Below are 21,902 nucleotides of genomic sequence, written 5' to 3'. Positions count from 1 at the left end.
TCCTCTTAGGGTTACACTTGGCGAGGATGGTTTTTGTTATAATTAATTCTCCTCTGATTTTGCCCTACTGGTCATACGCCACTCATCTATAAACATAAACCTCAACTTTTTTTTTTTTTTGGTCAGTCGTGGGGCGTGAACTCTGGGCCTGGGTGCTGTCCTTCAGCTCTTCAGCTCAAGGCGAGTGCTCTACCACTTGAGCCACAGCACCACTTCAGGTTTTCTGATGGTTTATTGGAGGTAAGACTCTCATGGACTTTTCTGCCTGGGCTGGCTTTGAACTGTGATTCTCAGATCTCAGCCTCCTGAGTAGCTAGGATGACAGGCATGAGCCATCGGCACACAGCAAAATTCAAATTTGTTTTTTTTGTCGGTTGTAGGGCCTGAACTCTGGGCCTAGGCACTGTCCCTCAGTTCTTCAGCTCAAGCCTAGCACTCTACCACTTGAGCCACAGTTCCACTTCTGGCTTTTTTTGCTCACGTGTACTGAGGAATTGAACCCAGGGCCTCATGCATGCAAGGCAATCACTCTATCACTGAGCCACTTTCCTAGTCCCAAACCTCAACATTTTATTCTCTCTGTCCATCTATGTCAAGGAATAGAAACAATAGGCTTAGATAAAATGTCTACAATCCAAAATCAGTAGGTATCTTTGAGAGCCTTCTATTTGCTATGGTTTTTCAGACATTCTCATTTCAGAGTCAGATTGGCAGGCTCCCAAAGGGGTCAATCTCAGAAATGTGCCATGAAGCAACAAGAAAGAAACAGAACACAAGGGCAAGAAGAGCTCAGCAAGTTCAAGAATGCATGATTTCATATTTCAAAAATGTGTTATGATTTGTGTGTGTACATGCACACACACACGTGTGTGTGTGTACCAGTTCTGGGGCTTGAACTCAGGGCCTAGGCACTATCCTTGAATGCTTCTGCTCAGGGTTAGTGCACTACCATTTAAATGACAGCTTCACTTCTGGCTTGTGGAGGGTTAATTGGCGATAATAGCCTGGACTTTCCAGCCCAGGAGTAATCCACAGATCTCAGCCTCCTGGTTACAACTGTAATTTTCAGAAGGAAAATAAAGCACAAAAGTGTCGGTTAAGCACCACAATCTTTAGCTATAGGAGACACTGAGGACAAGATGTAGGGACCTCATATTTTACTTATTTATTTGTTTTTGTCGGTCATGGGGCTTGAACTTGGGGCCTGGGCACTGTCCCTGAGCTCTTTTGTTATTGCTCAAGGCTAGTGCTCTACCTTTGAATCACGATGCCACTGAATCATCTTTTTAACTGTGTCTATGAATCTTCTCCCAAAGAGACTGCCATGTTATTAGCTGTACTTCGACATGGTGCTAGGTCTAAAATCTGGGTGAAATGTGCACAAAGTATAAAGTAGTCTAATAAGTACACTTAAATGAGCATTTCACATATAATGTCAAATTACATACTATATTCTTTCACTCTGGATCTTGCTCAGGTAACCATACTAGTCCGATGGGAAGAAAGAAATCACAACAATCTTTATTTCTATATTCTTTCTTTTTTCTGTCCTTCCTTTAGGAGGTTGTCTAGCTATAATTTTATTTCCTTTAGTACATTTTTTTGCCTCGTCATTTTTAGGAAGCCATTAATAACTCCAGAAAATATGTATTTCTTTTCAAAGGAAATCTTGACATGGTTGGACATAATATAGTAACAACTACATTCACATTTAATCTTTTAAACCTTTCCATTAGAATGAAATATAAATGATGGCAATAAGCTTATCAGTTTAAGTAATGATAAATAAAAGAGTAAGAAGGAATTCCTGGAACAACGTCATAAGTATACTTGGGTACAGAAATAAAATAGACTAAATACAAATATGAAAAAGAAAAACCATGTGCATGCCCAAGGAGGAAAACACCCAACATCTCTTCTTCTTCTTTTTATCTGAAGAGTTCTTCAAGGGATCTATGATCTTTTTGTTTTTTGGAAGTACTGGGGTTTGAACTCAGGGCCTTACGCTTGTCAACCAAGTACTCTAGCACTGGAACTATATCTCTTCCACAAACTTGGTGAACGTATATTGTCTGTTGTGGGGCTTGAATTTAGGGCCTGGGTGCTGTCCCTGATTTCTTTTTTTTCTCAAGGCTAGCACTCTATTACTTTGAGACTCAGAGTTCCATGTCTAGTATTCTGGTGATTAATTGAAGATAAGCGTCTCATGGACTTTCCTGCCCAGGCTTCTTTTGAACTGTGATCCTCAGATCTCAGCCACCTGAGTAGCTAGTGTTATAGGCATGCGCCACCAGTGCCTGGCAATACATATTTATTTGATATAGCATCATGCTTCACTTGTCTCCTTTTATAGGGCAACTCTCTTCTATCAACTGGGAGTGGGAAATAATTTTTTCTTCTGGTATGTAAAGATTGTACAGTTATAAATTGGATTCATGCTAGTTTTTACCTCTGGTGAGCTTTTATACAAAGATTCTGGGTTGTACCCAAGAAGTGTATGCTAACATTTCTACCTATTCTTTTTTAATTGGAGAGTGATCAAATTTAGTTGGAAATTGTGGGTAGAAAGAACTGATGTAATTAAATGCTGTTGTGGCTCAACAGTAGAGGTCTAGGTCATAGTAATTATGGGCTGGAAAGCTTTGCTTTGTCCTGTAGAATGTCATCTCCACGGATACTGAGAGAGCTACAAAGTCAACTTAAGAGAAAGGTCAGCTCTGGTTTCTACGGGACTAATGCAATCATCATAAACAGTCAATGAAAAGGTTAAAAGACTTGTTATAGTTAGATAACTACACATGATAAATAAGAAAAGTTTGTGTTTTTAAAACAACCTTTATAACTCATTTTTTGGTTCTAATTTCACTAGTGATTGAAAAAAATGACATCTAATTTTTCTAGTTTCCAGTTTTAAGGGCTTCTTTTTGTAGATGCTGATTTTTCTTAAAAAAAAAAAAAAAAAGGTAGTGATTATTTCAACAACTATTCCCAAGCTGCATTTTATGCCAAGTTATAAAAATTAGATAAATTTGAAAATGTGGATTCAAAACAGCCAATATGCACATTCTTTTGTGAAGAAGTTTTTGTAATAGAGAGAATGCCAAAGAAATCAGGCATTCTGTTTTCAAATTCCTACGACATTTATAGAATAGAAGCCAAACAAATAAACCTGTGGAGGGTCTGGATTTGAACTGCGTCAGTATTCTGGCTAAGTTTTCCTCCCATCAGTTGGGAGCGATGACGATTTCATTGCCGTTTACCCTCTTGGTCATGGTGGCATAGCTACTCAAGACTGACTGAATCTGCATACCTTCTTGTTTGTTATCCAACAACAAAAGCAGAAAAATGGACACTGTCTTTCTTAGATACCCAGACCACGTGCTTATTTTCTTCTGCTGCTGAAAGATGAGCAGTCAAAAGATCTCAACAACAACAACAACAACAAATCAGAACTACTTACAGAAGGTTTGGGAGCAGGTGACTTGTTCCCATCTGGAGTTTTAGTTAGCCATTCATTGATGCGGCTAGAAACTCCCACCTTCAGGCCAGCTGTTTCCTACAAAGAGCCAATCATTGAAAATATTAAAAAGTAAATTTTAAGTGGATCTCCAAAGCAAATCTGAAATAGCATTATTGTGTCACATAATGGAAAGCCTTCAACTTGATACTAAAAGAATATCTGGGTGCATCTCATACCCCAAGGGTTGACAATCTAAAGCACTTGATTTAGAGCTCCCTGGCGAGAGCTGATGTGTATACAGGCTATCCTGATAGAGCACATTCTCTCTGAGCTTGCTTTTATAGTTCTTGTAGAACCAAGTACAAGTTGCACCTTCTTGACTGCTTTTATGATGCCCTAGGATGATCTCTGAAGTCAAGTGGAAAGGGTAAAGAAAGAATCTGTCCCTCCACATTTCAAGGATAAAAATTACATGCTCACCTTATTTGGTGTTCCTGCAGCAGAGGGCGAGGAGAACACATTCCCCTTCTCCCACATGCTCTTGATATTGCGCACGCCTTCTGCAGGAACAGGAAGATCTGAAGCTGCTGGCTTGGTAGGTTTTGCAGATTTGGTTCCCTGAAATGTGTAAAAATCATTTTAAGATGGTGCTGAGAAGTTTGTGTTTGGAAAATAACAGGGATCTGGTCTTTTTTAAACACCACCACCAAAAATGCCACGATACATTCAAGCACAGAAAACAACTATCTGCACTTTGTCCTACATTTTAGTTGACATTGATTTTGTAGATAAAAGTTACATCTTAAGGTTTAAATAAGAGTAGATTAGCTGGGTGCTGGTGGCTCATGCCTATCATCCTAGCTACTCAGGAGGCTGAGATCTGAGGATCACGGTTCAAAGCCAATCCCAGGCAGGAAAGTCTATGAGACTCTTATCTCCAAATAACCACCAGAAAACCAGAAGTGACACTGTGGCTCAAGTGGTAGAGTGCTCGCCTTGAGCTGAAGAGCTGAGGGACAGCGCCCAGGCCCAGAGTTCAAGCCCCATGACCAACAGAAAAAAAAAAAGAAAAAAAGAATAGATTATTCATCAATAAATCAGTAGATCCTTCTGTTTCTTTATATTTGTGAACTATTTTACAGGTACTTCTGCATGAGACTATGAAAGTGAGGAGAAAAGTCAAACCAAATGGATCCAATTATTGCAGGCATTTTGATGTGGAAGGCTGAAACCATCAACTGAGGTCTATCACACAAAGAGAGCAAATCTGGAGCAAATCTTAGATCAATGACACTATCCTTTTCCTGCTTTGTGTCTAGAAATATACATTATTTCCAACTATATTGAAACTCTCAGGTCAACTGAATCAAATAAGTTAAAGTAGATAGAAACATTAAAAAAAATCAACTTGAAACTGAGCTGGTTATCATTTTATGTAACTTCATGATATTTTATTTGACAAGACTTTTTATAGACAAAAGAAGATACTGAAAGACATTAACGGACATATTTAAACTATATATGGGGGCTGAGGAAATGGTTTAAGTAGTAGAGTGCCCACCGAGGAAGCACAAGGCCCTGATTTCCAAACCCCAGTAGAACCAAAAACTACAGTGTAATATAAACCACATATGGGAATACACTGTATGTAAGGAATTAAGGATGCTGAAGACGTAACTGTGACCACTGACATAAACAGTTCCATTATTAGCAAACCTATTCATTAAAAGAAAAACATTTTCACTAAGGAATATTCATTTATTTATGTATTTATGTACGTATTTTTTTTAAATTGGTGGTAAGGCTTGAACTCAGGGCCTGGGTGCTGTCCCTGAGCTTTTTTAGATCAAGGCTAGCATTCTATCACTTTGAGCCAGAGCTCTACTTCCAGTATTTGAGTGGCTAATTGGATATAAGAGTCTCATGGGGACTTTTCTGCCTGGGCTGGCTTCGAAACCCCAATCCTCAGATCTCAGGCTCTTAAGTGGCTAGAATTACAGGTGTGAGTCACCAGTGCCTGGCTAAGGAATAGACTGTAAGATATAAATGACACTCCATTTAAAAGTCTTCTGGCTGGGCACTGTTGGCTGATGACTCTAAATTTAGCTACTCAGGAGCCTGAGATCTGAGGGTAGTGGTTTGAAGCCAGCCCAGGCAGGAAATTCCACAAGATTCTTATCTCCAATTAACCATCAAAAAGCTGGAAGTAGACTTGTGACTAAAGAGTTAGAGTGCTAGCCTTGAGCAAAAATGCTCAGGGACAGTGCTCAGACCCTGAGTTCAAGCCCTAAGACTGACTTCTAGTCTGATATGGTGATGTATGCCTCTTATCTCCGCTAGGAGGGAAACGCTAGTTGGTGGATCAGGGTCCAAGTAGTCTGGGCAAAATACAACACTCTATCCCAATAAAGTAACAAAAAAGGGTAAGGAAAGTGACTCAAGCGGTAGAGCACCTGATTAGCAAGTGGGAGGCCCTGATTTCAAACCCCAGAACCACCTACAAAAAAGAAAAGCCTTTTATCATTTGAGTTTAATTATACTTCTCTATAACTGGCTCACTGTGTGAAAAGTCACCATGAATATTCTAAAATGACTGGGTCTGTTTATTGTCCTGAGTGTTCCTCTGATCTTCTGTGTAATCAGAGGCTATTTCTGTTTTCCAAGACCATGCTTTGGAGGGAAAGTCTCACCTCGATCGCGCTGGTGTACTGCTCCAGTCTGCTGTCAATCTTCGAGACTACCGCTGCTTGATGGGTTGATCTGACACCACTGCTAAATAAGCACAGTCACAAAAATATAAGCCAGGGGAATCTTTTCATGGATCCAATAGCTGAATCGTCTTGATTGAACAATGACCATGTTTACCTTTTCTGCACAGATTTATTCAAAAATTCTGCTCGCTCTTCTATCTAGGAATTGAAAGAGAAAATAAATCCAGTTAATACCAACCAGTTTACCAGAGTGTTTCTCAGCCTATGCCACTGTTGTTTCTGACCTTGGTGAATCAAAACACCTAAAGGAAGCTGGGTGCCAGTGGCTCATGCCTGTCATCCTAGCTACTCAGGAGGCTGAGATCTGAGGATCATGGTTCAAAGCCAGCTTGGACAGGAAAATTTGTGAGACTCTTATCTTCAGTTAACCACCAAATATAAACAAATAAATAAAGCAAGCAATCTGGAAGTGGCTCAAATGAATGAAAAAAAGCTCAGAGACAGTTCTCAGGTTCTGAATTCAAGTCCCAGGTCTAGCACCAAAAAACCCCAGACAACAACAACAACAACCAAAAATTCACCCAAGGATATAAAAGTTAATAGGGTAATATGCATAGTAGCTCCGTTATTGCGGAAAACCACAAATAAGGTATTTGATGGGGAGATATCTTAGGATTGGCAGAGCGTAGAGAGATACCAAGTTTGGGGAGCAAATTAAAAACCAGAAAATAAGCCAGGTGCTGGTAGCTCATACTTCTAATCCTAGCTACTCAAGGAGGCTGAGATCTGATCTGAGGATTGTGGTTAGAAGCCAGCCTGGGCAGAAAAGTCCCCATGAGACTCTTATCTCCAGTTAACCACTCAAAAAGCAGCTGGAAGTGGAGCTGTGGCTCAAAGTGGTAGAGTGCTAGCCTTGAACAAAAGAGCTCAAAGATGGCACCCAGGCCCTGAGTTCAAATCCCACAGCTGACCAAAAAAAACCCAAACACACACACATACAAACACACACACACACACACACACACACACACACACACACACACACACACACACACACACACACACACACACACCAAAAACACAGAGTATAATATGCTCCTAAAATAAACAGATGATTCCTAGGTTAACATCTAAGCCTCCAGGTAGTGGCGTTTGGCCATGGGGACTTTGGGAGGTGGGCCCCATGAATGGCATTAGTGCCCTGTGAGAGGAGAAGGGACACATATTTCCTCTTTTGGCCTTCTGCCATGCAAGGACGCAGCAGGAGGATGGCCATTTGTGAAGGAAGAATAGAGCCCTTGCCAGAGCCCAACTATGCTGGCAGATTGATTTCAGACTTGCAGTGTCCAACATGGAGAAACCACTGTTTCCTTCTTTCTTTCTTTTTTTAATTCCTATTTTTTAGAAACAGGATTTTACTAGGTAGCCCAGGGGCATCTCAAGCTCATGATCTTCGCACTTCAACCTCCTGAGTTCTAGAATTACCAGCATGGGCTACCCACATCTGGCCAGATGTTTGCTGTTTTCAGCAAGTCTACAGTAATTTGTTATATTAGCCCAAGGTGACTGAGCCAAGGGGTACATTCAACATTGTCTATTTCTGTAGTCTAGCTGACTCCAGGACAGGATGGAGATGAAAGCTTTCAGCCCAGGTCCGTCCTATGTACAGATAGTTACATACAAACAGGGCTTTGGTGTCTGTTGAGATTGATAGGAAATAGAGTTTGTATGGCAGGGAGTCAACAAACACATGATGAGTTACAAAGAATATTTAAATTTAAATGATATACTTCCAGTAAAATGGATTTGATTTAGTCTCTTTAGTTGTAACCCAAAGAAGTTCCTAATTGAAAAAAGAATTTACTAAACATGACCGAACTGCTCTTTATTTGTTTGTTTGTTTTTGAGCCCTTAGCTTTTCTGATCAAGGCTAGTGCTCTACCACTTGATCTACTCCTCCACTTCCTGACCTGCCATTAGCATAGGGAAGCCATCCAGTGTATGTTATATCCCCATGGCAACCTGAGATGCTGAAGTGAAACAAGGTCCAAGTCTGCATGGAGCATACACATTTTATAGGGAAGATTAGTAGCACACATGAATGAGAATGGGGCTGATGGCATGGCTCAAGTGGTAGAGTGCTTGGCTAGCTAGCACAAGGTCCTGAGTTCAAATCCCAGTACCACCAAATCGATCAACCAATAAAGGAAAATAAGAACAGAATGCCATGTTTATTAGATAAGCAACCATGTATGGGGAAGGCTCTTCAACAGTTGTGATAGTAGAGCTGAGATGTGTAGTTTATGGTTTGTACAGTTTCAAAGTGGTTAAGAATGGGAGAGAGAGTACAGGTTAGAGAGAAAAGGTCCCCTTTTATGTACTCATTTGATTTTTTTTTATTGGCAGTACTTGGGTTGGAACTAGAGCGCTTGGTAGGAAGGTGCTATCTACTGGAGCCATGCCCTTGGCCCAGGGAAAGCACATTTTTAGCATAACAAACATACAAAGATCTGAGGTCTACCGCATGGGGGAGCTGTAGAGGATGAGCTGAGTGAGGCCAGAGCTGAGACTCGTTCTTTGTGGCTCCTGCAGCTTTTCTCTGCCTTATGGATGATCTTTCTCATTTTGGCCATCATATTTATTCAAATCACAGATGCTCTCACACTTGACTCCTCCTTTTATGTCTACCACAGCTCATCCAGCTTCGCCTCATCATCACATTTTGTCACGACTCACTGACTGATACATTCTTGCTAGAAAATGCCTTCTCTTAATGACTCCGTAATAAAACCATTTACGTTGTAAATGAAATGTTCTGCTGTTTTAAGGATTTTAAAGAAGGAAGTTGCTCCCTCTGGAAACCAAGAGGTGGCAGTGTTGTATTGGGAAAACAGTCAGATGGGGGAGTGTGGGTACTAGTGGGAGGGAGGGCTGAAAAGGAGAGAGAATGGTAATTCCTTCTTATAACTACTTAAAGATTAAAAAGAAGAAACATAAAAGCAGTCAGGTGCTAGTGGCTCATGGTTTGAAACCAGCCCAGGCAGGAAAGTCCGTGAGACTCTTAACTGGAGAATTAACCAGTAAAAAGTCAGAAGTGGAGATGTGCCTCAAGCGTTAAGAGCACCAGCCTTGAGTGACAAAGCCAAGCAAGAATACAAGGACCTGAGTTCAAGTCTCAGCACTTACTCATACACACACACACACACACACACACACACACACACTAGGAAGACAAGCAACAGATTGTTTCTGAACATGGTCTTTTCAAATTAAAATGTCTTGCTCCTTTCTTTTTAACAATGTTTTAATTAACACCTATTACTTGTACAAAGGGGCTTCCAAAGCCAGACACAGTAGTTCAAGCCTGAAATCCTTGCTCCTTGGGAGGTGGATGTCTAAGGATTGGAATTTGAGGCAAGTTTGGGTAAAAAGAAATTCTATTTCTGGGTACCACCCAGATGGATAATCAAAGAAACCCAAATAGTCTCTTTCTACCTCCTTACCCACCGACGCTAGATTTTCCCTGAACAGTCTTGGTTGCTAAACTGTATTTATACTCTCCTTAAGTAGTTGTGCAGAGAGGTTGGCACTCAACAGATCAGTTCAGAAGTATAATGCATCTTGATCATTATCACTCTTTCAGGATGCTCCCCCATCCCTCCAACCCCACCCCTCTTGGCCAATTCATTAAATACTGTGACTGTAGCCTTGATGATAGGAAGGAAGCAGCAAGCAGTTAGACTGCCACAAGTCTACTCTTTTTGAGAAAAAGAAGCTTTTCCACACTCCTCTTCTTCAATCATCTCCTCTTCCAGGTCCCTCAAGTGCTCATTTCTCTGGTTTTTCCCTCAGCTACTCTCTTCTGAAGCCTGCCTATGAAGCCCCTTCCTCACCCTCTCCCGGTGGAGCTGCATACGTAACAATGAACATCAGCATAGAGAAAAGGACGGAGACAGAGGAGCAGATGGACAATCAAAGTACTTCATATGCATAAGTGCAAATAGAATAAAGAAATGCACTTGATTATAACATCCATTGTATACGTGCATGGAAATATTAAAACTGGAATTTTAGGGTGAGATGTTCCAGTCCTGGGAGTCCCAACTGGATTAGGCCCTGTCCCCTATCCCAAGACATCAACCAAAGATAGGAGCACTGCTAAACATAGATCTGTCCTTCCTGCAATCCCAAGGTACTTGGGGGAAGGCAGAGATTCAGAAGGAAAAAAAAGTTTAAAGGCAGAGAGAGACAGAATGGAGTTAGGCCAATGTCCCCTTCAAAATCACAATGTTATATTGTGTTTTTTAAAACACTATTTTATTATATATATATATAAATATATATATATATATTTGCAATACTAGAGATTTGACTTAAGGCAGGTACTCCACCTTTTGGGCCATGCTCCAGGCCTTTTTTACCTTGATTACTTTCAAGATGAAAGTAGGTGATATACTTTTAGGGAACCACCACTGTACGTGTCTATGGTCTGTCATTGACCACAGTGTCATTCCGTGGTGAATTATTTGGGAAGTGACTGGCACCCAGGCCCTCATGATGAGTCCGTGAAATTGAACATAAAACATTTTATTTAATTTCCATGTTTTTCTTTGGTCACATTCATGTGCCATAGGATAGGATTGCAAATATGCACTTTAACCATGGAAGCCTAGCTATGATGCTACAATTCTACTGTGGCTGTACTCATTCTTGATGCTTTGTAACCTCAGCTGGTGGAAAGTTGAGGATAGACTGCTGATGTTAGAAGATGCATTCTTTTTTCCCATCTATTCATTTGACAAACATTTATTATCTTTACTATGGAAGGGCAGCTAGGTGCTCAATTAAATGCCTCTTCGAAGCAAGAGGAATTAATGACAGATTATACATGACAGGACCTTCTACTGATCTTTCTCCCTTTATCCCAACCTGTCCATTTCCCTCAGCTTCTAGCTTTTTTTTCCACATCAGTCAGGAGCTTGGCAGAGTAGTGGGACCAAACTCATTCTGAAAAAAAAAACAAACCCTTATCCAAATGGCCTTTCATCTCCTTCTATACCAACAGATGTGAAATCTATCATTCAGCAGTGCTGCTTTTAACGGTGTGAACAATAGCAGGAAAACCAGCTAATCTTTTATAATGCACTTGGAAACTTGAAGTATTTTCATTCTCCAGAATTCTAAGCAAGGAGGCACTTGGAAAGTGTGAGCTGGTGAAATTGAGAGATAATCATAGAAGGCCTTTTGTTGTTTTTGCCAGTACTGAGGCTTGACCTCAGGGCTTGGGTATTGTCCATTAGCTTTTATGTTCAAGGCTAGCTAGCACTCTACCACTTGGCATTTTATGTCATAAGAACAGATACAACATTAGCATACTCCTCCTTTCCACGTGCTGGGAACAAGAGAAGCTGCGAAGTGATGAGAGAAGGGGCGGAATGTCTGTGTCCCTCCAAAATTCAGGTGTGGTGGCCTAACACCCAGGGTGCTGGGATTAAGAGGTAGGACCTTAGGTCGTGAGGGTGGGATTCCCATGGATGGACTTAGGGCCCTTATTAAAGCAGTCTGAGAGAGACCGCTAGCCTCATTCTTCTCTCATCCACCATGTGAGGATCCAAGGGAAAGCTGCAATCTATGACAATTAAGCCTCCGACTCTACCTCTGCCTTAATGGTGGGCTTGCCCGCCTCCATCACTGTAAGCAATACATTTCTGTTCTGTTACCCAGTCGAAGGCATTTTGTTATAGCAACCTGAACACATTAACCCAGAAGGAGAGCCAATGAAGCAAAAGAAAGGCCTCGAATAAGCAACTAAATCAGATGCTAAAAATAAGGTTTCTAGTATAGTAATAGAAACTGAATTAATACCTAAATTAGTATTGTTGTATGGTGGTTTTTTTAAAACAAGAATTGCATACGATAGTTTTCTAGAGAAGAAATACCTTGAGAGATGAACCTTTAGGAGTAAAACACTTGAATGGTTTCTTGTCATCTGACAGGCCGTCTTCTGGCATCTTCTGGCGTTTCTCAGCAGCTTCTGCCCTTCTCCTTTCAATCTCTTCCTTTAGCCTCCTTTTCTCTTCCTAAGGCAGAAAGAACAAGTAACAAGGTCATCTCAACTAGCCTGAAGGGAAAGGGAGGAGGGTTGTGGAAGACAGAGTAGCATACTCTAGAGGGCTCTAGACATTGCCCAGGGTTCAAGGGCAATCAGAAACCATTAAGCTTGAGCGCTAGAGTCCAGCTGTTTGGCTTTGCATTCTGCAGTGACTGTTTTCCCATTGCATGGCCTTGGTCATGTTATTGATCAGCGATAGTCTCTGTTTCTTTATGTGTGAGATAGAAGGAATCACTTAGTCACTTAATCAGTCTTTCCATGGGAAATGCTTGGACTAAGGATCCCGTCAAAGTCAAGGTCACCAGCTGAAAGTCATTTAGCACTGGCCTTCCCATTCTGAATATATACAATGACTACAAAACCCCTCCGTGTACTTCTCAAGGGACTCATGGAGAAAATGAGATCACGTTGCAGAAAGTTACATGAATGTATGCTACAACATTTCCCAAATGGCTCCAGAAGTGATCTGTGCTTGCTTCTGCCCCCACTTCAGTTGATACATGCTTTTGAACACTTTGACAAATCAGAAATGGGATGGGTATCGGAGCTCACGTCTGCCTTAGTAGGGCCTCTGAACCTTCATTCCTGACCTAGCAACACTGTGCTGTATCTTCTATCAGGCAAAGTTCAAGCTCCTGACCAAGATGCCTGTTCTCTGTGACTGCTTTCTCTGAGATTTATGCATGTTTGCAGTACTCTAGTCATGAAATCACCATCACAGATGGTTCTCAAGCAGAGGTGGACGGCCAGGAGTCACAGGAGGATGTTGCAGGAGTCTCTTGTCTCTTGTAGAAGATTAGAGCTAACAGTCTTCTAGGTATAATTTAGTTCTAAGGGCTCCCACTTCCCCGATGAAGTCATGATAGCTATACTGTTCTTTGAGCACGACAATGTGAACATGATGATGTATTTTATCATCAGAATAAAACCCTCAAAGTAAGTATTATTTCCCAGATAAGGAAAATATAATCAATCATCCAGCATCACTTCCAAGGTCTCACCTTGTAAGTGGCAGGGTTAAGATATAAGCTGAAGCCAGATGCTAGTGGCTCAAGCAAGTAATCCTAGCTACTTAACAGAGTGGTATCTGAGGATTTCTGTTCAAAGCTAGCCCAAGCAGGCAAGTCCATGAGATTTCATCTTTAACTAATTACCAAAACAAACAAAAAAACCAAGCCAGTTGTTTTGTGGCTCAAGTGGCAGTGTGTTTACTTTAAGCAAAAAAGCTCAGGGACAGTGCCCAGGTCCTGAGTTCAAGCCCTATGCATGTGCAAACATATGTACACACACACACACACACACACATACTCACAAACACAATAAGCTGAGGTATGTCGGTTTATACATCTCTTACCAGTGCAATAATTTTCCAACCATAGGTCACTGGCTCATTGAACTATAGAATGGAAGAGATTTTGGAATCATCTACCTGAACTTTCCACACAGTTTTGGGGAAATGTGTATAGGAGCAATGTCAGAAAGTCACCAAGGATTTTTTGCAATGTTTAGAAGGATGGGAGAAAGTTCTAGGCTCAGGAATTGGAAAAGCAGGGTCCCAATTCTCATTCTATGACTTATCAGTCCAGAATCTCCAAATAAGTCACTCAAGCTATTTGATTCCTGCTTTCCCCCCATAAAATGAGAGTATATTCCAGAATTAAAGGAAAGAATGTGCTTTGTAAACTGTAGCAAGAGAAGTAGTAGCTAGCTAAGCAGTTTTTCAATGCTGAGCCTGAGTTTTTCTCCTTGTAATTTCATCTGTTGTTTTGAGTTCTGTCTAAAAAAGATGGAACAAATTCATCTGTTCATGACGACGGGGCTCTGGCAACCCTTTAGACAACTGTATCAGGTCCTGGGTGTGCCAAAGTGAGCAAAAACAGACACCGTCACTGCCTGCTTTTATGTGTGTGTGTGCACGTGTGTGCGGGCACACATGCGTGAGTACCAGTACTGAGCTTGAACCCAGGGCTTTGTGCTCTTGCTTGGCTTTTTTCACTCAAGATTAGTGTTCTACCAACTGAGCCATATATCCAGTTCTAGTGTTCTGCTGGGTAACTGGAGATAAGAGTCTCATGGACTTTTCTGCCTGGGCTGGCTTTGAACAACAATCCTCAAATCTTGAGTCACTGGGATTATAAGTTTCTGGTTTTGATTTCTATTTTATCATTATTTATTTATTTTTAAACTTTTTTGTTGTTATTATAAAGGTGATGTTACACAGTTACATAAGTCAGGTAAAGAGTACATTTCTTTTTGGACAATCTCTCTCTCTCTCTCTTTCTCTCTCTCTCTCTCTTTCTCTCTCTCTCTCTCACTTTGTGAGTGTGTACCAGTCAGGCCTTGAACTCAGCACCTGGACACTGCTCCTGAGCTTTTGTGCTCGAGGTTAGTGCTCTACCACTTGAGCCACAGCTCCACTTCTGGATTTTTAGTTTTTTTTTTGTCGGTCGTGGGGCTTGAACTCTGGGCCTGGGCGTTGTCCCTCAGCTCTTCAGCTCAAGGCGAGCACTCTACCACTTGAGCTACAGCGCCACTTCCAGTTTTCTGGTGGTTTATTGGAGATAGGAGTCTCATGGTCTCTCCTGCCCGGGCTGGCTTTGAACTGTGATCCTCAGATCTCAGCCTCCTGAGTAGCTAATATTACAGGCGTGAGCCACCAGGGCCCGGCTTGGATTTTTAGTTTTTATTGAGATGAGAGTCTCACAAACTTCCCCACTCGGGCTGGCTTTGAACCTCAATCTTCAGATATCAACCTCCTGAGTAGCTATAGGTATGAGCCACAGGTGCCTGGCTTCTGTTTCTACTTCTAAAAAAAAAAAACAGTGAAAAAAATCTTCTCTACAAAGATTTCTCCAACACCAGAAAACAACTACCAGGTAACTTAGTTCCTGTCACTAGTTTAGTCAGGGCGCCATTGCTCTTTATAGAGAAGCAGTAGAGGGCAGTGGAGAAGGAAATTACAAAAGCTTGTCTGTGCCTCAGTTTCTTCATCTGTAAAATGGAGGCAATTGGAATTCACGGTCACAGTTCTTAGGAGGAATGGCTATGTTTATGTCTACTGGTTTTAGAGCCAGTACTAGGATCTGAACTCAGGGCCTGAGTGCTGTCTCTTAACTTTTTCAATCAAGGTTAGTGCTTTACCATTTGAGCCACAGATCCACTTCCTACATGGGAGCTGAGAATCTCACAGACTCTCCTGCCCAGGCTGGCTACCAAACGTGATCCTCAGATCTCAGCCTCCGGGGCCCTGGGGTAACAGGTGTGAGCCACGGGCGTCCATCTAGGTTTAAAGAGCCAGGCTGTCCTCACCTCTTCCCGGGCCTTGCGATCGGCCTCCTCCTGCTTCCTCCTCTGCTCCTCCTCCTCCAGCACCTTCCTTCGCTCCTCCCTCTTTTTCTTCAGCTCCTCTAGCTCCAAGGCGGCCTCTTGCTGCTTCTGCTTGAGTTTTTCGAACTCTTCACTCTCGGTCTCCCCTCGGCGGCGGCGCAGCTCCTCCAGCCTCTTCCCGGCCTCCACCTGGGGGGCGCCTTCAGCCTCCTTGCTGTCGGCGCTGGCCCGGCCTCCCAGGCGTCCGGGGCTGTGGAGGGTCCGGGAGGGAGAGAAAAGGGGATCACCGGCCTGTGTCTGCTAGCATCCCCCTGGAGTCACCAGACCCCCCCCCCCAAAGGGAACCACACCCTTGGGGTGGTCATGTCTGTAAATCCCTGTACTCAGGAAGCCAAGATTGGGAGGATCATAGTTGGAGGCCAACTCCACCAGCATGGTGACACAGGTGACTTGTGGGCCCAGCTACGCTGGAAGTGTAGGTAGAAGGATTATGGTCACAGCCCAGCCCCAGGTAACAATGTGAAGTCTACCTGTGAAAAATAATGAGTAAAAAAAAAAAAAAAAAAAAAAAAAGAGCTGGGAGTGTGGCTAAAATGGTTAAGGGCCTGCCTAGTGAAAGCCAGGTTCAATCCAACTGTGGATAACAAGCTTTAGAAAAAAAGAACTGAAAGCAAGGTGCTGAAGTAATCGCACAGCTATGCTCACTGTGGCCTTGTTTATATACAGCCCGAGAGGCAGAGCCAAGCCAAGCGTCATGGTAGTATGAATGGGTGAGGAAATATGGCAAATCTGCAGGATGGAATATCAGTCTTCAAAAGGAAGGGCATTCTGACGCATGCCACAGCCCGGATGAGCTTGAGGAGGCCGTGATAAGAGAAATAAGGCAGTTATAAATGACACGTGCGATGTACGCTACCCGGGTGAGGAATCGAAGTGATCAAATCCACAGAAACAAAATAGACGGAATGGTGGATGCCTAGGGCTGGACGACATTTTCTAAGCTGCATGTCCAGAGATCAGTGAGTTGCATTGAGCGTTTTTCACAAAGGGAATCAGAGGTGCTGGTATGCATCCTATATTCTATCTCTTCACCTGGTGGTTTCTTGGGCTCTGAGTTCCTCTACCTCCATGTGGTCAGCCTCTACCTTGGGCTGGCCCTGCTGCTTCCCCTCCCCCCCCAGCTCGGGACTCTGGCAAAGGCGAGTCAACATGCATGAAGCTGGGTCTGAGTAATGGGATCCTCGCTCCTTCACGAATCTATGCAACCATGGCAGAAGGAACTGTTCACTGGCAGTGGTATGAGATCATGACCCTTCCCAACAAGGTATTCACTTTTATACTGTATTGTATGTGGAATGTACATACATTGACTTTTATATTGTATCAACCTTTTCTCTCTATATCTTATAATACAAAAACTTAAGAATTCTAATAAATGATGACCATACGGCCAAATTGTCACATTTCAAGTGCATTTTGAAATAAAAGCCCATAAGATTTTTAATGCTTCGATGTTTGTGCGAGAGAATAAAATTGGTTTTGAAAAATGAAAAAACAAACAACTAAAGAGGGAAATAGAAAGGAACACTGAACACACTGCATATAGTAAAAGACCATGTCTTGACCTGGTTCAGGGGTATGTGTAGGGTGTATGTGCGCATGCGTGTGATGAGGTAAATGTCTTCCTTACTATCAGGCTGAGGTTATAAGGTATAAAAGTGTTATTCTAGGCTCTTTCCTCCCCCACCTTCCCTTCTGTTAAAACTTCTCTGAGTTCCACTAGGTGTCGCTTAGTCTTTGTTCTGGACCATTAACACATCATTAGGAATTAGCTAAACAGGTCATAATACAGCTCCCAGGGAATAGTCTAACATCATTAAATGTAGGCTTGTATTGATTGGCATAGAGAGCTAGCTATGGTGCCTTGTACATGGTGCAAGAATACATTTAAAAATATACTTATAATAACATTCACTCATATACATACTGCAAGTACATATGTGTGTACCATCTCACCTGCTATAGCCACGGGAAATATCTGGAGAAAATGTTATGGATAATCACACAAAAAATTAATTATCATCTTAAAAATGAGAAACAGCCAAGTGCTGGTGGCTCATGCCTGTAATCCTAGCTACTCATGAGGCTGAGATCTGAGGACTGCAGTTCAGAGATAGCCAAGAGAGTAAAGTCTGTGAAACTCTTATCTCCAACCAATAAGCAAAAAGCTGAAAGTGGAGGAGTGACTCAAATGGTGGAGTGCTAGTTTTGAGCAAAAACAGGAAGGGACAAGCTACTACTGACTTCAAGCCTCAGTAATGGCATAAGGCAAAAACTGAAAAAAATCAAAAATGAAAAACAGGGCTCTCAAGCAGACAAGCTTTGAGCATTAGACTGGTCCTCATCTGGGGATTTCTTCCATAGGCAGTCTCTATCTTCAGATTCTTTGAGTTTAGGGCATATTAAGAATGCAGAGTGCTTTCAGATAAGTTAATAGGCCTCCATCTAGTTTACCTGTCCTGAGGTCCTTCTTATTTTCCCCACTCTTATTTTACAAGTAAATGAAACAAAACTTCATTTCTCTGTTTCTCTCAACACTAATTTACAACTCAAATGAAATCTCACAGATACTGGTAGCTAAACAAAGATGAATATTTGTTGCTGTTTTATTTATTTTTGTCCAAAGATGGAAACATTAAGGTATAGGACTCATTTAAGGGTGTTCAGCGTAACCTGTTGCTCTTGTGTGATTTTTCTTCTCTCTGAATTACTCAGCTCTCTGGCTGTCCAGAAAATTGGCAAGGTAATGATTAATTTGTACTTTGACTAAAGTTCTTTGGCAAGTTTGCTAATGGTTAACTAAACTTTTATTTCTAGTGATAGATTTTTTTCCTTAACATTGTTTCTCTGAACAAAAGTAAAAGTTGCCCCTTGAAAACCATTATACTTTTATACACTAAATTATCAAGTAATAAAACCATAACAATTTCAGGTACTACTCATTGAACATTTTTCATAAACCTGATGCTAGTATTGAGTTTTAAAGCATTCAACTACAGGCACATAAGTAAACTCTGAATTCTGCTTTCTTGCCTCAATCAACTTGCTGTAGATGTTCTACGTGTGTGTGTGTGTGTGTGTGTGTGTGAGAGAGAGAGAGAGAGAGAGAGAGAGAGAGAGAGTGAGAGAGAGACAGAGAGAGAGAGCGAGAGTGAGAGAGAGAGACAGACAGAGAGAGCAAGAGTGAGAGAGAGAGACAGAGAGAGAGAGAGAGGTGGGAGAGAGGGAGAGGGAGGGAGAGAGAGAGAAACTGGGGCTTGAACTAAGAGCCCTGTGTGTTCATTTAGCTTTTTTTGCTCAAGGTTGGCACTCAACCACTTGAGCCATAGCTCCACTTCCAGCATTTTGCTGGTTAATTGGAGATAATCTCACAAACTTTTATGCCCAGGTTGGCTTTGAACCTTGATTCTCAGATCTCAGCTTCCTGAGTAGCTAAGATTATAACTATGAGCCACCGGTGCCCAACCCATTAAAGTCTTAATTTTCACATCTATTCTCTTGCCAATTCCATGTACTGTCTATGGATTCACCTCGATGCACGTTCTATTTAATGTATCTTTCTTCTGTGTGCATTCATAAATATGACCAGGTCTTTGTGCACATTTTCATATAAATATTGTTTGGGGCAACTGTATTTACCCCCTCTTGGCCTCTTAAATGGGCCCAACTGTCCGTCCCTCCTTTGTAGCCCTACTTGCTTCTGAATATGTCTTTACTCAAGAAGCATATCAAACTTCCACATAATTATCTACTGGGTGTCTTTCTTATTTGAAACATTCAGAAAAACAAGACCTTCAGGTAAGGTTGCTACTAGGGTATAGTGCTTTGGAAGTCTATACCTCAGAGATCCCAATATCCTTTGCAGCACCTATGACAGAACCACCAGTGACCTAGCGAAGGTGGGGTCCGGGCACTGGTGGCGGAGGAGAGACTATGTGGGGATGGGATGTGGAGAATCATGTAGGATCTGCCCATGACAGGCTTCTATAAAATTTGTGTGTGGGGACTCTCAGTATTCAACTATGTCTGCATGTGAGCCTTCGCCTGCACGGATGGCTCTTGCCCGTTGAATATCAATTGCCAAGAGTTTCAATATGACCTGGAAGGCACTGCACAGCTTCAGCAGTTTTCCAAACTGAAATGGAGCAGTAGTTCTAGGCTTTTCCCCCTCCCTCTTAGATCTGATTCCTAAACAAATATGCAGGCTCTCCAAGTCCCTATGGGCAAAGAGATAAGAGTTAATTTAACCCAGTGTTTTCCAGGTTTGGGGGCCATGGAATAACCTGAGTTTTCTTTTTTCTTATTTTCTTTTGGCAGTACTGGAGTTTGAATTCAGGGTCTCATGCTTACTAGAGGGATGCTCTACCACTTGAGTCATGTTCCTGATTTTGCAGACAGCAATTCTCCTACCTAGATTTTTTTTGGTGGGGGGCGAGGGGGAGCAGGGTAGGATAGGAGGTGCTGAGATTACAGGTGTGTGCCATCATGCCTTCCTTGTTCCTTAATCTGAGTTTTCTGCAATATTCATGTACAATCTTTAGCAAAATGAATTCCTGAAAATGGTACTTAGAAGGGTTCCTTAAGAAGCTGGCCTGACCACATGGAGAATGAACCAATGATATTAACTACTCTTCAACTTATTAGGCAGGCACTCTACCACTTAAACTAGGTCCCCAGCCCTTTTTTGCCCTAGTTATTTTTGAAATAGAGTATCATTTATTTTTTTTTGCCCAGGTTGGTTCAGACCACAGTCCTTCTATTTATGCTTCCAACCTAGCAGGGATGACAGGTATATTTCACCACACCCAGAATTTTATGTGGAGATGAGGTTCGACTGGCTTCAACTTGATTCTCTAAATCTTAGCCTCCCTAGTTGCTAGGATTACAAGCATGAACCACGGCGCTCACCTTGTCATAATATTTTTATATAATCTGATTTCACATGAGCACAGAGGATTAGTGAGCAAGAATATGATGTGCCTTGCAAGAAAAATTAAAATTAAAAAAAAAGGAAAAGCAGATTAACATTTGGATTGAGCAGTGATTGTTGGTTCTTTGTTAGTGATTTTAGTGATCTAAGAGCCAGGAGCAGCTGGACCTGCTGGCTGTGTATCCTAGACAATGGCCTGTGAACTCACAACAAAAGAATGTGGCCTGGCTAGCACATTTCTGTGTAGATGCACAGGACAGGGAGACTTATTTTGTTCCCTCACAGATGAACACAGTCGTGGCTAACCAGGCATCGCTTCTTACCTGAAAGCATTCTCAGCATGTTTAAGTTTGTGGGTCATGAGTTCTCCATTCTGGGTCTTCACTTCTGTAAATCCCTTCTTTCTATCCAAGAAGCTCTTCACTTCTTCTTTGGGCTCTTTGTCCTTCTTGAGCTTCTCATCCTTGATCTAACCAACAGTGCACATCAAGAGGAAAGATAAAAATAAAAACCATATTAGTTTACAGTTGGTTTTACCAAAAAAGACCTCTCTCTGTTTTTAGGTAGAAAGTCAGAACAAATGTCTGGAAAATGATGTGGTGGCAGTCAAAGAAACGTCTTAGTAAGCTATGGTCTCTTATCCCCTGAGCAAAGACCTTGAGTATAACTAGGGAATCAAGAACATCTCTGACATCTCACTGGGGTTTTTATTTTGGAGGGCAGTGGGGGTATTCTTGTTAGCAACGATATATCCTAGGCCCCCATGTAAGGGTTGTCTGCCGTTCCCATGGGGAAGAGCAATTATTAGTGTGATTTTGATGGAAGAATAGCCAGGTAGCTTGAGATTTCCTTTTGGCGAAGGAATGAATCTTTGATAAGCACAAAATAATGTGATAAGGACATAAACAGCAAATCCACCAGGCTTGCCAGCTCTTCTCAATCCATTCCGAGGAAGATGACTTTTCTCTTTTAGTCTCATGAGTAACTGAGTCCCAAGGATGGAACCTGTAATAACCTGCCTGTAGGGGGAGGACTTAGACACTTGTGGGCCATTTCTGTATTCATCTAACCCACTGAAGTTAGAGCACAAAAGGAATAATTTCAGAGTTTACCTTAACTTTCACTGTCAGCAAAGATTTAGTCCTTGGCATGTAGTCTTGGGATTGTTGAGGGAGACAGTCTTGGGGCTTGAACTCAGGGTCTGGGCGCTATCCCTAAGCCTCTTTGTGCTCAAGGCTAATGGTCTACCACTTGAGCCACAGCTCTACCTCCAGCTTTTTCTAAGTAGTTTATTGGAGATAA

At 41.9% G+C, this 21,902-nt stretch overlaps 1 protein-coding gene across 6 annotated transcripts in view; it reads right to left on the bottom strand.

Moving 5' to 3' along the window:
* Nucleotides 1-21,902, bottom strand: part of Cald1 (caldesmon 1) — a 186,157-nt gene that overhangs the window by 6,659 nt on the left and 157,596 nt on the right. For 5 of the 6 annotated variants that reach the window (XM_042670107.1, XM_042670109.1, XM_042670111.1 and 2 more), the window contains 7 exons: nucleotides 20,924-21,069; nucleotides 15,593-15,860; nucleotides 12,111-12,251; nucleotides 6,326-6,369; nucleotides 6,151-6,232; nucleotides 3,941-4,078; nucleotides 3,461-3,556 (listed from right to left, as the gene is read on the bottom strand). In XM_042670107.1, coding sequence (XP_042526041.1) covers nucleotides 3,461-3,556; nucleotides 3,941-4,078; nucleotides 6,151-6,232; nucleotides 6,326-6,369; nucleotides 12,111-12,251; nucleotides 15,593-15,860; nucleotides 20,924-21,069 — 915 coding nt within the window. The remainder of the gene's footprint in view (nucleotides 1-3,460; nucleotides 3,557-3,940; nucleotides 4,079-6,150; nucleotides 6,233-6,325; nucleotides 6,370-12,110; nucleotides 12,252-15,592; nucleotides 15,861-20,923; nucleotides 21,070-21,902) is intronic. The other variant, XM_042670112.1, reaches the window with a different exon arrangement.

The sequence above is a fragment of the Dipodomys spectabilis genome, unplaced genomic scaffold (assembly GCF_019054845.1).
Source record: "Dipodomys spectabilis isolate Male_0828 unplaced genomic scaffold, ASM1905484v1 ptg000519l, whole genome shotgun sequence".
NCBI classification, from domain to species: Eukaryota; Metazoa; Chordata; class Mammalia; order Rodentia; family Heteromyidae; genus Dipodomys; species Dipodomys spectabilis.
Note: the sequence above shows the minus strand (reverse complement) of the source record. Positions and strands in the feature narration are given on the sequence as shown.